Source organism: Oncorhynchus kisutch, linkage group LG17 (assembly GCF_002021735.2).
Source record: "Oncorhynchus kisutch isolate 150728-3 linkage group LG17, Okis_V2, whole genome shotgun sequence".
In the NCBI taxonomy this organism is placed as follows: domain Eukaryota; kingdom Metazoa; phylum Chordata; class Actinopteri; order Salmoniformes; family Salmonidae; genus Oncorhynchus; species Oncorhynchus kisutch.
The window spans coordinates 1,754,874-1,771,756 of record NC_034190.2 but is presented as its reverse complement, the minus strand read 5'-3'; the positions used below and the strand labels follow the sequence as shown (position 1 = coordinate 1,771,756).

At 48.1% G+C, this 16,883-nt stretch overlaps 1 protein-coding gene across 1 annotated transcript; it reads left to right on the top strand.

Annotated features, from left to right (window-relative positions):
* On the top strand, positions 1 to 12,566 carry lrrc69 (leucine rich repeat containing 69). The gene is made up of 8 exons (XM_020474788.2): positions 1 to 251; positions 397 to 523; positions 644 to 716; positions 1,625 to 1,820; positions 2,019 to 2,090; positions 4,583 to 4,684; positions 8,026 to 8,205; positions 10,783 to 12,566. The coding sequence occupies exons 1-8, from the start codon at positions 75 to 77 to the stop codon at positions 10,888 to 10,890; spliced, it is 1,035 nt and encodes a 344-aa protein (XP_020330377.2). The 5' UTR covers positions 1 to 74; the 3' UTR covers positions 10,891 to 12,566.
* The last annotated feature ends 4,317 nt before the right edge of the window (positions 12,567 to 16,883 follow it).

Here is a 16,883-nt window from a genome sequence, read left to right as displayed (position 1 = left end):
CTGACGAGCATCTCGTTTCTATGGAAACCTGCCTACCTTGTAGGACGCGGTGTTTTTATTCTGTGTAACAAATCATGGCTAACAATCTGGTTATCAGAGCTTTGAAAGCTAACTCAAAGTCGTTCAATTTGAGCTCCAAGAAAATGACCGAGGTTCCCAAATCGGTTTCGAGATTAACAAATATTTTGACCCTTCATTTGAACAATAACTCCCTTACTTCTCTGCCTGTGGAACTGCAGACGTTACGAAACGTGAGTAACGTTAACCCGGACAGACGTCTATACAAGCACCTTGTTAGCTATAGTACAGTTATGTCTTAGGTTATTTGACTTGCCTGCTAGCTATTTAACCAATGCATTTATCTTGCTTTTTGTTCTCTTTTCGCATACTGCAAAGTTGACGGAACTCAATTTGGGAAATAATTCTCTGGAGGAGATCCCATGTGTTCTGAGATACCTGAACACCTTGAAAAAACTTTATTTGTTTGGAAACCACATTACAAGATTGCCACCTGAGGTGTTAGGTAAACTATGCTGCTGTCGATATGGATTAAGATGTAAATAGGTACCGTACAGAACCATGATAACCACTCATAGTCATCACACACACGCTCAGATTCATCACTATATATTTTATCTTGCAGAAGGATTTGATAACCTCACTCTCCTCAATCTGAACCACAATTACATCACAGTCCTTCCACCAGAGATTAAAAGGTACCATTTTGTTGACTAATAGCCTAATTGTGATTCATACAGTAAACCTGTATATGACAGAAGAATAGACAATGTAGGTTGTGTTTCAACAGGCAGCTCAATTAAAAATGTTTAAAAAAGTCCCACGAACCTAATTGGTCTTTTGACCAATCACATCAGCTCTTTTTCAGAGTTTACCTGGCTACCCAGACTCCTTGCTCTGGCCAAACACTACGCTATGCCCACGGACGTTAGTTGCTTCTCATCAATAAATCTGGATGCAAGCACATTCGGGCCATCTGATTGGTCCAGAAACCAATGGGTTGAACACGTGGGTAATGCAGTGGTTAGAAAATCCGTCATTGATAATTCAATTCGAATCTGGTATCAGGATAAATATGACAATGAGTCACCGATTGTATACTATGTCTTTTTTATTAGCTAAGCAAAAAGTGGTAAATGCAACTTTCGTATATACGGGCTCACTGTAATACCACGCAGGGCAGAACAGAGAACTGACAAGATGTATGTAAACAGTTGTTCTTATACTGTGATAGACATAGTTCCAACCCGTCTGTTGGCCTATCACAGTAGAGACTGGGCGTGGTTTAGACTTGCTCAGCCTATTGTAGGTGCTCAGGCGGGTCCCCGCCTCTTGGTGCTTCTGTTGATAGATGTAACTGTTGCTGTGAAGAACATCCATGCGCTCATACCGTTATCTCGCACCTGGCTCCTGTTATCTAACAAAAGACCGCTTGTTCTCGCAACACCCCGCTCTGAATGTGCCCTCCCAACTCATTGAACAGTTCGTCTTCATGCTACTCTGTATTTTTCCATCATGAGAAAGGCCCATGGCCCTGAAACTGTTAACAATGTTTCAAGTCAGGCTAAATACAGAATTATCTCGTAACCACGTCTTCTTTTCTCAGTCTTTCTAACCTAGAAACCCTCAGCTTACTGGACAACCAGTTGGAGGAACTTCCTGTAGAAATAGGTTTTCTCAAGAAGATGGTTGAGATGAATTTAACCAACAACAAGCTGTCCAGACTGCCCAAACAGATATACAGTTTGTCACAACTGGCCAGATTATATCTGGCCAGAAACAACCTCACAGAGCTGCCAGAGGTGGGTGTTGTTCAGGCTCTACTTAATGTTTCATCTTTCTTAGGTTTCATTCTTCATATTTGTTCCTGTGCCACTTTCACTGGCCTTGCTTCAAATGAGGTTACCGATCCTCCACTTTCTTAGGTTTCATTGTTAGTCCGTTTTGCTGAATGATACTGATGGTTTACTGCCCTTAAACCTGTCCTATATTTCCTTCAGGGTGTTATTGGGCTGATGAAGCTCAGAGTGCTGGATGTGGCTGGAAACCGTTTATCCATGTTTCCTGTCGACGTATGTACCGTTTGTCTTCACCACAATATTATCTACAGTACAAAAAGATATAGCAGAATATGAAGAGGTTACTGCTAGAGGAGGGAGGACTGACGGTGTTGTCGTCTACAGTTGGTAGAGGAGGGAGGCCTGACGGTGTTGCCGTATACAGTTGGTAGAGGAGTGAGGACTGACGGTGTTGTTGTCTACAGTTGGTAGAGGAGAGAGGACTGACGGTGTTGTTGTCTAACAGTTGGTAGAGGAGGTAGGACTGACGGTGTTGCCGTCTACAGTTGGTAGAGGAGGGAGGACTGACGGTGTTGTCGTCTACAGTTGGTAGAGGAGGGAGGACTGACGGTGTTGCCGTCTACAGTTGGTAGAGGAGGGAGGACTGACGGTGTTGTTGTCTACAGTTGGTAGAGGAGGTAGGACTGACGGTGTTGTTGTCTACAGTTGGTAGAGGAGGGAGGACTGACGGTGTAGCCGTCTACAGTTGGTAGAGGAGATAGGACTGACAGTGTTGTTGTCTACAGTTGGTAGAGGAGGGAGGACTGACGGTGTTGTTGTCTACAGTTGGTAGAGGAGGGAGGACTGACGGTGTTGTTGTCTACAGTTGGTAGAGGAGGTAGGACTGACGGTGTTGTTGTCTACAGTTGGTAGAGGAGGTAGGACTGACGGTGTTGTTGTCTACAGTTGGTAGAGGAGGGAGGCCTGACGGTGTTTCTACAGTTGGTAGAGGAGGGAGGACTGACGGTGTTGTTGTCTACAGTTGGTAGAGGAGGGAGGACTGACGGTGTTTCTACAGTTGCTAGAGGAGGTAGGACTGACGGTGTTTCTGCAGTTGGTAGAGGAGGGAGGACTGACGGTGTAGCCGTCTACAGTTGGTAGAAGAGGGAGGACTGACGGTGTTTCTACAGTTGGTAGAGGAGGGAGGACTGACGGTGTTTCTACAGTTGGTAGAGGAGGGAGGACTGACGGTGTTGCCGTCTACAGTTGGTAGAGGAGGGAGGACTGACGGTGTTGTTGTCTACAGTTGGTAGAGGAGGGAGGACTGACGGTGTTGCCGTCTACAGTTGGTAGAGGAGGGAGGACTGACGGTGTTGTTGTCTACAGTTGGTAGAGGAGGGAGGACTGACGGTGTTGTCGTCTACAGTTGGTAGAGGAGGGAGGACTGACGGTGTTGTTGTCTACAGTAGGTAGAGGAGGGAGGACTGACGGTGTTGTTGTCTACAGTTGGTAGAGGAGGGAGGCCTGACGGTGTAGCCGTCTACAGTTGCTAGAGGAGGGAGGACTGACGGTGTTTCTACAGTTGCTAGAGGAGGGAGGACTGACGGTGTTTCTACAGTTGCTAGAGGAGGGAGGACTGACGGTGTTTCTACAGTTGCTAGAGGAGGGAGGACTGACGGTGTTTCTACAGTTGCTAGAGGAGGTAGGCCTGACGGTGTTTCTACAGTTGCTAGAGGAGGGAGGACTGACGGTGTTTCTACAGTTGCTAGAGGAGGTAGGCCTGACGGTGTTTCTACAGTTGCTAGAGGAGGGAGGACTGACGGTGTTTCTACAGTTGCTAGAGGAGGGAGGACTGACGGTGTTTCTACAGTTGCTAGAGGAGGTAGGCCTGACGGTGTTTCTACAGTTGCTAGAGGAGGGAGGACTGACGGTGTTGCCGTCTACAGTTGGTAGAGGAGGGAGGCCTGACGGTGTTTCTACAGTTGGTAGAGGAGGGAGGACTGACGGTGTTTCTACAGTTGCTAGAGGAGGGAGGACTGACGGTGTTTCTACAGTTGGTAGAGGAGGTAGGCCTGACGGTGTTTCTACAGTTGCTAGAGGAGGGAGGACTGACGGTGTTTCTACAGTTGGTAGAGGAGGGAGGACTGACGGTGTTTCTACAGTTGGTAGAGGAGGGAGGCCTGACGGTGTTGCCGTCTACAGTTGGTAGAGGAGGTAGGCCTGACGGTGTTTCTACAGTTGCTAGAGGAGGGAGGACTGACGGTGTTTCTACAGTTGGTAGAGGAGGGAGGACTGACGGTGTTTCTACAGTTGGTAGAGGAGGTAGGCCTGACGGTGTTTCTACAGTTGGTAGAGGAGGGAGGACTGACGGTGTTTCTACAGTTGGTAGAGGAGGTAGGCCTGACGGTGTTTCTACAGTTGGTAGAGGAGGGAGGCCTGACGGTGTTTCTACAGTTGGTAGAGGAGGTAGGCCTGACGGTGTTTCTACAGTTGCTAGAGGAGGTAGGCCTGACGGTGTTTCTACAGTTGGTAGAGGAGGGAGGACTGACGGTGTTTCTACAGTTGGTAGAGGAGGGAGGACTGACGGTGTTTCTACAGTTGGTAGAGGAGGGAGGACTGACGGTGTTTCTACAGTTGCTAGAGGAGGGAGGACTGACGGTGTAGCCGTCTACAGTTGGTAGAGGAGGGAGGCCTGACGGTGTTTCTACAGTTGCTAGAGGAGGGAGGACTGACGGTGTAGCCGTCTACAGTTGCTAGAGGAGGGAGGACTGACGGTGTTTCTACAGTTCCAGCTTCTGACCCTGAATGAGCTGCTCTGTGAAGGAAACACATTCGTGCAGAATAAGCTGATGGAATCTGTTCAAGCTGTGGAGGTGCTGTCATTGAAGGTACAATCTTTAAGCTCTCGTCATTATAGACTACATCAGTGGTGTCCAACTCCAGTGCTTCAGGGGTACAGGGTGGCATATAGACTACATCAGGGGTACAGGGTGGCATATAGACTACATCAGGGGTACAGGGTGGCATATAGACTACATCAGGGGTCTGTCAGGGGTACAGGGTGGCATATAGACTACATCAGGGGTACAGGTTGGCATATAGACTACATCAGGGGTACAGGGTGGCATATAGACTACATCAGGGGTCTGTCAGGGGTACAGGGTGGCATATAGACTACATCAGGGGTCTGTCAGGGGTACAGGGTGGCATATAGACTACATCAGGGGTCTGTCAGGGGTACAGGGTGGCATATAGACTACATCAGGGGTACAGGGTGGCATATAGACTATATCAGGGGTCTGTCAGGGGTACAGGGTGGCATATAGACTACATCAGGGGTCTGTCAGGGGTACAGGGTGGCATATAGACTACATCAGGGGTCTGTCAGGGGTACAGGGTGGCATATAGACTATATCAGGGGTACAGGGTGGCATATAGACTATATCAGGGATCTGTCAGGGGTACAGGGTGGCATATAGACTATATCAGGGGTACAGGGTGGCATATAGACTATATCAGGGATCTGTCAGGGGTACAGGGTGGCATATAGACTACATCAGGGGTACAGGGTGGCATATAGACTATATCAGGGGTCTGTCAGGGGTACAGGGTGGCATATAGACTACATCAGGGGTCTGTCAGGGGTACAGGGTGGCATATAGACTACATCAGGGGTCTGTCAGGGGTACAGGGTGGCATATAGACTATATCAGGGGTACAGGGTGGCATATAGACTATATCAGGGATCTGTCAGGGGTACAGGGTGGCATATAGACTACATCAGGGGTACAGGGTGGCATATAGACTATATCAGGGATCTGTCAGGGGTACAGGGTGGCATATAGACTATATCAGGGGTACAGGGTGGCATATAGACTATATCAGGGATCTGTCAGGGGTACAGGGTGGCATATAGACTACATCAGAGGTACAGGGTGGCATATAGACTATATCAGGGATCTGTCAGGGGTACAGGGTGGCATATAGACTATATCAAGGGTACAGGGTGGCATATAGACTACATCAGGGGTACAGGATGGCATATAGACCACATCAGGGGTCTGTCAGGGGTACAGGGTGGAATATAGACTACATCAGGGGTCTGTCAGGGGTACAGGGTGGCATATAGACTACATCAGGGGTCTATCAGGGGTACAGGGTGGCATATAGACTACTTCAGGGGTACAGGGTGGCATATAAACTACATCAGGGGTACAGGGTGGCATATAGACTATATCAGGGATCTGTCAGGGGTACAGGGTGGCATATAGACTACATCAGGGGTCTGTCAGGGGTACAGGGTGGCATATAGACTACATCAGGGGTCTGTCAGGGGTACAGGATGGCATATAGACTACATCAGGGGTCTGTCAGGGGTACAGGGTGGCATATAGACTACATCAGGGGTCTGTCAGGGGTACAGGATGGCATATAGACTATATCAGGGGTACAGGGTGGCATATAGACTACATCAGGGGTCTGTCAGGGGTACAGGATGGCATATAGACTACATCAGGGGTCTGTCAGGGGTACAGGGTGGCATATAGACTACATCAGGGGTCTGTCAGGGGTACAGGGTGGCTAATAGACTACATCAGGGGTCTGTCAGTCCTGCAGGGGTACAGGGTCGCATATAGACTACATCAGGGGTCTGTCAGTCCTGCAGGGGTACAGGGTGTGCAGGCTTTCGTTCCAGCCCTTCAGTGTGTTATATTTGATTCAATTGGTTTTATTTGTACTTCCTATTTCTTATTGCTATGGCATTATGGAGAGGGAACCTGCATCAGCATGTCATTGGACTGGGTACACCATGTTTCCTGTTCATATAAACTGTAACAACACAACACCACCGCAACACAACACCACCACAACACACCACAACACCAAAACACACCACCACAACACCAAAACATAACACCACAACACCACCACAACACACCACAACACCACCACAACACACCACAACACCACCACAACACACCACAACACCAAAACATAACACCACAACACCAAAACACACCACAGCACCAAAACACAACACCACAACACCCCGCAACACACCACAACACCAAAACATAACACCGCAACACACCACAACACCGCAACACACCACCAAAACATAACACCGCAACACACCACAACACCGCAACACACCACAACAACAAAACATAACACTGCAACACACCACAACACCAAAACATAACACCACAACACCAAAACACAACACCACAACACACCACAACACTGCAACACACCACAACACTGCAACACACCACAACACCAAAACATAACACCGCAACACACCACAACAACACACCACAACACCAAAACATAACACCACAACACCAAAACATAACACCACAACACCAAAACACAACACCACAACATAACACCACAACACCAAAACACACCACCAAAACACAACACCACAACACAACACCAAAACATAACACCACAACACCAAAACACAACACCACAACACCCCGCAACACACCACAACACCAAAACATAACACCGCAACACACCACAACACCGCAACACACCACCAAAACATAACACCGCAACACACCACAACACCGCAACACACCACAACAACAAAACATAACACTGCAACACACCACAACACCAAAACATAACACCACAACACCAAAACACAACACCACAACACACCACAACACTGCAACACACCACAACACTGCAACACACCACAACACCAAAACATAACACCGCAACACACCACAACACCAAAACACAACACCAAAACATAACACCACAACACCAAAACACAATACCAAAACACACCACAACACCAGCACAACATACCACAACACCAGCACAACACACCAGCACAACACAACACAACACAACACAACACACCAGCACACCACAACACACCACAACACACCACAACACACCAGCACAACACACCACAACACACCAGCACAACACACCACAACACAACACCACAACACACCAGCACAACACATCACAACACACCACAAAACCAAAACACAACACCACAACACACCAGCACAACACACCGTAACACACCACCACACCCAAACACACCATCACACCACAACACACACCACCAGAACACACCACCAGAACACACCACAACACACACTACCCGAACACACACCATCAGAACACACCACAACACACACCACCACAACACACACCATCAGTAGTACTGACCCGTTGCCATCCCTGTATCTCTTGTCTCCAGGAGCTGTCTGCTCGTCAGATCCTGGTGGAGGACAAGAATAGGTTGGGTGTGGTCCACAGGGCTCTGTCGTACCACCCTGGTCTGAGCCTGCTGCTGGCTGACTGGGGCAGCTGTTCCCTCTGCCTCCAACCCTTCCTCACCACCTGGCTGGAGTGTGTACGCTTCATCAACCTCAGGAAGGTACAGAGAGGATACAGCCCTAATGGCACCCTATTCCCTACGTAGTGTACTACCTGGAGTGTGTACGCTTCATCAACCTCAGGAAGGTACAGAGAGGATATAGCCCTAATGGCACCCTATTCCCTATATAGTGCACTACCTTGACCAGGCACCCTATTCCCTACATAGTGCACTACCTTGACCAGGCACCCTATTCCCTACATAGTGCACTACCTTGACCAGGCACCCTATTCCCTATATAGTGCACTACCTTGACCAGGCACCCTATTCCCTACATAGTGCACTACCTTGACCAGGCACCCTATTCCCTACATAGTGCACTATGTTGACCAGGCACCCTATTCCCTATATAGTGCACTACCTTGACCAGGCACCCTATTCCCTACATAGTGCACTACAAATTGGTCGCGTACACAGATATTTTTGGTTTTTGGTTGCGTTTTCAGATGTTATCGTAGGTCCAGCTTCAACAGTGCAGTAAAACCTAGCAATTAAATCAACAAAACAGTATACACACATAATCCCCCAAAAAATAGACATGACCTTCGCTTCCCTGGGTACAGGAACAATGGTAGACATCAATTAAGTGGGGACAGACTGGGATAGGGAGAGATTGAACATGTCTGTAAACATTCCAGCCAGCTGGTCTGCACTTGCTCTGAGGTCACGGGCCGTTGGGATGCCATCTGGGCCCGTGTTTAACACGTTTAAATGACTTAGTCGGCCACGGAGAAAGAGGGCACACAGTCCTTGTGAACGTCGGGGGCCCTGTCGGCGGCTCAGTATTGTTTTCCTCTAAGCGAGGGTGTTTAGCTCGTCCAGGAGTGAGGTGTCGGTGTCCGCAACATGGCTGACTTCCCCTTTATAACCTGTGATTATCTGGAGTCCCTGCCACATATGTCTCGTATCTGAGTCGTTAAATTGCCTCTTTTGATTGCCTTACAGATGTCATACTGGTCTGTTTGCATACATCCATGTTCCCAGTCACCTTGCCATGGTTAAATGCGGTGGTTCGCGCTTTCATTTTTGCGTGAATGCTGTCATTTATCCACGTTTTTTTGTTTGGATAAGTTCTAATCGACACAGTGGGAACAACATCCTCTATGCAATCAGTCACAGAGTCAGTGTATACGTCGATAGTATTTTCTCAAAAGCGACCCAGAACATTTTCTACTCCGTGTGATCTAAACAATGTTGAAGGATAGATTCCGATTGGTCAGACCAACATTGAACAGTCCTTACCACGGGTACTTCCTGTTTAAGTGTCTGCCTATAGGTGGGGTGGAGCACAATGGAGGCGTGATCTGATTTACCGGAGGGAGGGGGGGGGGCCTTATAGCCGTTCCGGGAGGAGAGTAGCAATAGTTGGGGTGGAGCACAATGGAGGCGTGATCTGATTTACCGGAGGGAGGGGGAGGGCTTTATAGCTATTCCGGGAGGAGAGTAGCAATAGTTGGGGTGGAGCACAATGGAGGCGTGATCTGATTTACCGGAGGGAGGGGGAGGGCCGTGTAGCCGTCCCGGGAGGAGAGTAGCAATAGTTGGGGTGGAGCACAATGGAGGCGTGATCTGATTTACCGGAGGGAGGGGGAGGGCCGTGTAGCCGTCCCGGGAGGAGAGTAACAATAGTTGGGGTGGAGCACAATGGAGGCGTGATCTGATTTACCGGAGGGAGGGGGAGGGCCGTGTAGCCGTCCCGGGAGGAGAGTACAATGATCCAGGGTCCATGTTAAGCGTGTAGCACAGGAGTGTTGGTAGAATTTCTGTTTTCCTCATATTTCTTTTATTAAAGTCCCCAGCTACAATAAACGTGACCTCAGGATATATAGTTTCCAGTTTGCACATAGTCCAGTCCAGTTGAGAGCTGTCGTGGCAGTGACAATGACTGAAGAAAATTATCTCGGGAGGTAACTCGGTCTGCATTTGATTATAGAATACTCACATCGGTAGAACAAAATGACTTGAGTTCCTGTACGTTACCTCAATCACACCATGAGTTGTTAATCATGAAACAAATCTCTCCACCTTTCTTTTTCCCGGAGAGTTCTTTCTTCCTGTCTGCACGATGGACAGAACCCCGAAGGCTGAATGGACAGGGACAATATATCAAGGCAACCGTGTCTGATGTAAAAAAATAAAAATTATATAAAAAAAAAATATATATATATATATATATATCTCAGGATGCCACGGTAACTGAGATTAGCTGCGTCCCTTACCTAGGACACTACTTTGAAAGTATACAGAACATTGTACAAGACAAAGGGACTAAGTTCATAGGGGATACCAGTAGCCAGCTGCCCCAAACATCTACAGACACTATGTAGCCTACACTACAGCTCATGTACACATCAAATCATTTATACTTCATTCTGATACATATACGGACTCAAACATTATATTTCAAGTTATCAGTCATCTACAAATGAACTTACTTTGTGCCTATGGTTCCAATCGTTGGTGTAGTGAAATGTAAACACATCTTCCTACTACATCACTGGTTTCAATGGTATACAATCTGTAGACACATAGCAGCACGTATAAGCCAAGCAACTATCTCACTGATCTCTCCTTCAGGACATGAAGATGAGCCGTCCTCAGACCGTCCCTGTACGTGTTCTCCTCTGTTCCTACAAGTGCTTCAATAAGAGCGGACATTCATACTATGGAGTCGCATGTGTATGAAGAGGTACTTCTATTAAAACATGTACTTGATGTAATTATAAGGAAGTAGTCCCTGTTCTTTCAATCCAGTATGTATTGTCTGCATGTCCACCAGATGGCAGCAGAGGACCATAGTAAGAGACCAGACTCCTGACACAATATCATAAGGCCAAAACAATGAACTAGGTTGGACAGAGAGCTAGGTTGGCCAGAGAGCTGGGTTGGACAGAGAGCTAGGTTGAACAGAGAGCTAGGTTGGCCAGAGAGCTGGGTTGGACAGAGAGCTAGGTTGGACAGAGAGCTAGGTTGGACAGAGAGCTAGGTTGAACAGAGAGCTAGGTTGGACAGAGAGCTAGGTTGGACAGAGAGCTAGGATGGCCAGAGAGCTAGGTTGGCCAGGGAGCTAGGTTGGACAGAGAGCTAGGTTGAACAGAGAGCTAGGTTGGACAGAGAGCTAGGTTGGACAGAGAGCTAGGTTGGACAGAGAGCTAGGTTGGCCAGAGAGCTAGGTTGGCCAGAGAGCTAGGTTGGACAGAGAGCTAGGTTGGCCAGAGAGCTAGGTTGGACAGAGAGCTAGGTTAGACAGAGAGCTAGGTTGGCCAGGGAGCTAGGTTGGACAGAGAGCTAGGTTAGACAGAGAGCTAGGTTGGCCAGAGAGCTAGGTTGGACAGAGAGCTAGGTTGGCCAGGGAGCTAGGTTGGACAGAGAGCTAGGTTGGCCAGGGAGCTAGGTTGGACAGAGAGCTAGGTTGGCGAGGGAGCTAGGTTGGACAGAGAGCTAGGTTGCACAGAGAGTATAGAGAGTTCAACGTTGTTCACTATAAAACAGTATAACACTAAGTATATTAACCACAAAAATGATATGTTATATACAAAGGATGGTCCATTGATCTGTATTTTCAGTTATAGACATGTTATTACCAGGATGGTCCATTGATCTGTGTTTTCAGTTATAGACATGTTATTACCAGGATGGTCCATTGATCTGTGTTTTCAGTTATAGACATGTTATTACCAGGATGGTCCATTGATCTGTGTTTTCAGTTATAGACATGTTATTACCAGGATGGTCCATTGATCTGTGTTTCCAGTTATAGACATGTTATTACCAGGATGGTCCATTGATCTGTATTTTCAGTTATAGACATGTTATTACCAGGATGGTCCATTGATCTGTGTTTTCAGTTATAGACATGTTATTACCAGGATGGTCCATTGATCTGTGTTTTCAGTTATAGACATGTTATTACCAGGATGGTCCATTGATCTGTGTTTTCAGTTATAGACATGTTATTACCAGGATGGTCCATTGATCTGTGTTTTCAGTTATAGACATGTTATTACCAGGATGGTCCATTGATCTGTGTTTCCAGTTATAGACATGTTATTACCAGGATGGTCCATTGATCTGTATTTTCAGTTATAGACATGTTATTACCAGGATGGTCCATTGATCTGTATTTTCAGTTATAGACATGTTATTACCAGGATGGTCCATTGATCTGTGTTTTCAGTTATAGACATGTTATTACCAGGATGGTCCATTGATCTGTGTTTTCAGTTATAGACATGTTATTACCAGGATGGTCCATTGATCTGTGTTTCCAGTTATATAATTACAGAATTGAGAAATGTACTTCTAGGCTATTGCATTAATAATTCGGTTAAAATATGTGCCACAATTAAATATCTAAATATAGTTTCATACTTTATACATGTTTACTAGATTTGTACACTTTCATTTGTTCACTGGAGTCCTATTGTGTCATTCTCAGCGTACGGTGATCTATCCATCTCCATTCTCCCTCTCAGGCCGATGGCATCTGTTCATTCCAATCTGAAGTTAATTCCTCTGGGTTAATTCCTCCTCGTTCCCTCCAGAGTACAGAGACCTCAGCTTGTTGCAGTGTCTACAGACAGACAGAGTTGGGTCTGGCTCATGAATTATGCATAAGGTTTAATTGCAAACCCAGAAATGAATGACTTTGGACTGATTTAGAGCAGGGGAACCATACATCTCTACAAAAATAAATAAATAAAGACAACTAATTGATGAATAATTAAGGCCGTGCACGGAAGGACGGCTCGTAGCTCGGAGCTACAGGGCATATTTGTGACATTTCGTTTCAATCAATTCCAAAGCACTAGTCGGGTTGGGAGGGAAAGTGCACTTAGAAGAGAGACGGCCTTGACAGAGGAACAGAGAGGATGTCCTGAGAGAGACGGCCTTGACAGAGGAACAGAGAGGATGTCCTGAGAGAGACGACCTTGACAGAGGAACAGAGAGGATGTCCTGAGAGACAGCCTTGACAGAGGAACAGAGAGGATGTCCTGAGAGACGTCCTTGACAGAGGAACAGAGAGGATGTCCTGAGAGACGTCCTTGACAGAGGAACAGAGAGGATGTCCTTGACAGAGGAACAGAGAGGATGTCCTGAGAGACGTCCTTGACAGAGGAACAGAGAGGATGTCCTGAGAGACGTCCTTGACAGAGGAACAGAGAGGATGTCCTGAGAGACAGCCTTGACAGAGGAACAGAGAGGATGTCCTGAGAGACGTCCTTGACAGAGGAACAGAGAGGATGTCCTTGACAGAGGAACAGAGAGGATGTCCTGAGAGACAGCCTTGACAGAGGAACAGAGGATGTCCTGAGAGACGTCCTTGACAGAGGAACAGAGAGGATGTCCTTGACAGAGGAACAGAGAGGATGTCCTGAGAGAGACGGCCTTGACAGAGGAACAGAGAGGATGTCCTGAGAGACGGCCTTGACAGAGGAACAGAGAGGATGTCCTTGACAGAGGAACAGAGAGGATGTCCTGAGAGAGACGGCCTTGACAGAGGAACAGAGAGGATGTCCTGAGAGACGGCCTTGACAGAGGAACAGAGAGGATGTCCTGAGAGAGACGGCCTTGACAGAGGAACAGAGAGGATGTCCTGAGAGAGACGGCCTTGACAGAGGAACAGAGAGGATGTCCTGAGAGAGACGGCCTTGACAGAGGAACAGAGAGGATGTCCTGAGAGACGACCTTGACAGAGGAACTAGGGTTGTTGTCATACAGGGTCGCAGTCATATTTAATGGCTTTTACTAAGGCCCCGAACGGACAGGCAGACATTATATTACATGTAGCATCAACACTGGCACTGTGGAGACCACACCTGAGTGTCCATAATGTACCATCAACACTGGCATTGTGGAGACCACACCTGAGTGTCCATAATGTACCATCAACACTGGCACTGTGGAGACCACACCTGAGTGTCCATAATGTACCATCAACACTGGCACTGTGGAGACCACACCTGAGTGTCCATAATGTACCATCAACACTGGCATTGTGGAGACCACACCTGAGTGTCCATAATGTAGCATCAACACTGGCATTGTGGAGACCACACCTGAGTGTCCATAATGTAGTATCAACACTGGCATTGTGGAGACCACACCTGAGTGTCCATAATGTACCATCAACACTGGCACTGTGGAGACCACACCTGAGTGTCCATAATGTAGCATCAACACTGGCACTGTGGAGACCACACCTGAGTGTCCATAATGTACCATCAACACTGGCATTGTGGAGACCACACCTGAGTGTCCATAATGTAGCATCAACACTGGCATTGTGGAGACCACACCTGAGTGTCCATAATGTAGCATCAACACTGGCACTGTGGAGACCACACCTGAGTGTCCATAATGTACCATCAACACTCGCATTGTGGAGACCACACCTGAGTGTCCATAATGTACCATCAACACTGGCACTGTGGAGACCACACCTGAGTGTCCATAATGTACCATCAACACTGGCACTGTGGAGACCACACCTGAGTGTCCATACTGTACCATCAACACTGGCATTGTGGAGACCACACCTGAGTGTCCATAATGTACCATCAACACTGGCATTGTGGAGACCACACCTGAGTGTCCATAATGTAGCATCAACACTGGCATTGTGGAGACCACACCTGAGTGTCCATAATGTACCATCAACACTGGCACTGTGGAGACCACACCTGAGTGTCCATAATGTAGCATCAACACTGGCATTGTGGAGACCACACCTGAGTGTCCATAATGTACCATCAACACTGGCACTGTGGAGACCACACCTGAGTGTCCATAATGTAGCATCAACACTGGCATTGTGGAGACCACACCTGAGTGTCCATAATGTACCATCAACACTGGCACTGTGGAGACCACACCTGAGTGTCCATAATGTAGCATCAACACTGGCATTGTGGAGACCACACCTGAGTGTCCATAATGTACCATCAACACTGGCATTGTGGAGACCACACCTGTTTTAATGTGTGTTTCTTTTCTCTTTCTACCCCCAAGTCACAACCAAACCAGGGCACGCTGGAGTGTGAGTGTGTGTGTGCATGCGTGCGTGTGTGTGTGCGTGTGCGAGTGCGTGTGTTTGTATGCACACGCGTGTGCGTGTACCATCTGATGTCTTCCTGGGAGAGTTAGAGGCAGGTCACTGCTCTGGCATGGCCCTGTCCTCAGGAGAAAGGACATGAGAGATTATTGTGTGCGTGAGCGTGTGTGTGTGTGTTTGTGTAGAAAGGGCATGAGAGATGAACATTTTGCATTATCCCAGACCAGGCAGCAGATGTTGGGTCCTGCAGCAGCACAGAGAGGCCTGGGGCTGTGTCTGGTGTCAGACCACTGTTCGTCTGCCTCTTTAATGGCACCCTATGCCCTATATAGTACACTCCTTTTGACCGGGGCCCATAAGGCTCTATAGGCACTCATTGTTCCTCCACTTCTTCACAATAGGATCACTTTGTTCAGATAGATATACAGCCCTGCTAGTGTGTTTATGAGAGAGAGAGGGAGACAGGCACACTGTTCATATGTTTATCAGACAGTCTGATCTATTCTACCGGGAGGGAATATAGTGAGAATATTTGTTGTTTTGTCAGGCTGCCTCGTGTTGTTAGGCTGCCTCGTGTTGTCGGGCTTCCTCGTGTTGTTAGGCTGCCTCGTGTTGTCGGGCTTCCTCGTGTTGTCGGGCTTCCTCGTGTTGTCGGGCTTCCTCGTGTTGTCGGGCTGCCTCGTGTTGTTGGGATGCCTCGTGTTGTCGGGCTGCCTCGTGTTGTTGGGACGCCTCGTGGTGTTGGGACGCCTCGTGGTGTTGGGACGCCTCGTGGTGTTGGGACGCCTCGTGTTGTTGGGATGCCTCGTGGTGTTGGGACGCCTCGTGGTGTTGGGACGCCTCGTGGTTTTGGGACGCCTCGTGGTTTTGGGACGCCTCGTGGTGTTGGTACGCCTCGTGGTGTTGGGACGCCTCGTGGTGTTGGGACGCCTCGTGGTGTTTGGCTGCCTCGTGGTGTTGGGACGCCTCGTGGTGTTGGGTCGCCTCGTGGTTTTGGGACGCCTCGTGTTGTATGGATGCCTCGTGTTGTATGGATGCCTCGTGTTGTTGGGACGCCTCATGGGGTTGGGACGCCTCATGTTGTTTGGCTGCCTCGTGTTGTTGGGACGCCTCGTGTTGTTGGGATGCCTCGTGGTGTTGGGCTGCCTCGTGCTGTTCATACATTATACGGAGAGCTTAATCACACAGTCGTCCGGAATAGCTGGTGCTCTCATGCATGCTTCAGTTTTGCTTGCCTCGAAGCGAACATAAAAGCCATTTAGCCCATCTGGTAGGCTCGCGTCACTGGGCAGCTCACGGCTGGGTTTCCCTTTGTAGTCCGTTGTAGTTTTTCAAGCCCTGCCACATCCCACAAGCGTCAGAGCCAGTGTAATAGGATTCAATCTTAGTCCTGTATTGATGCTTTGCCTGTTTGATGGTTCGTCTGAGGGCATAGCGTGATTTCTTATAAACCACCGGATTAGTGTCCCGCTCCTTGAAACCGGCAGCTCTAGCCTAGCTCTAGGAAGAGTCTTGGTGGTTCCAAACATCTTCCATTTAAGAGTGATGGAGGCCACTGTGTTCTTGGGGACCTTCAATGCTGCAGAAATGTTTTGGTACCCTTTCCCAGATCTGTGCCTCGAAA

Coding starts and splice junctions, on each gene's coding strand:
- lrrc69 (XM_020474788.2), top strand. CDS start 75: ATGGCTAACAATCTGGTTATCAGAGCTTTGAAAGCTAACTCAAAGTCG. Junction 524..643: donor ATTGCCACCTGAGGTGTTAG/GTAAACTATGCT, acceptor TTTATCTTGCAG/AAGGATTTGATAACCTCACT. Junction 8,206..10,782: donor GCTTCATCAACCTCAGGAAG/GTACAGAGAGGA, acceptor TCTCTCCTTCAG/GACATGAAGATGAGCCGTCC.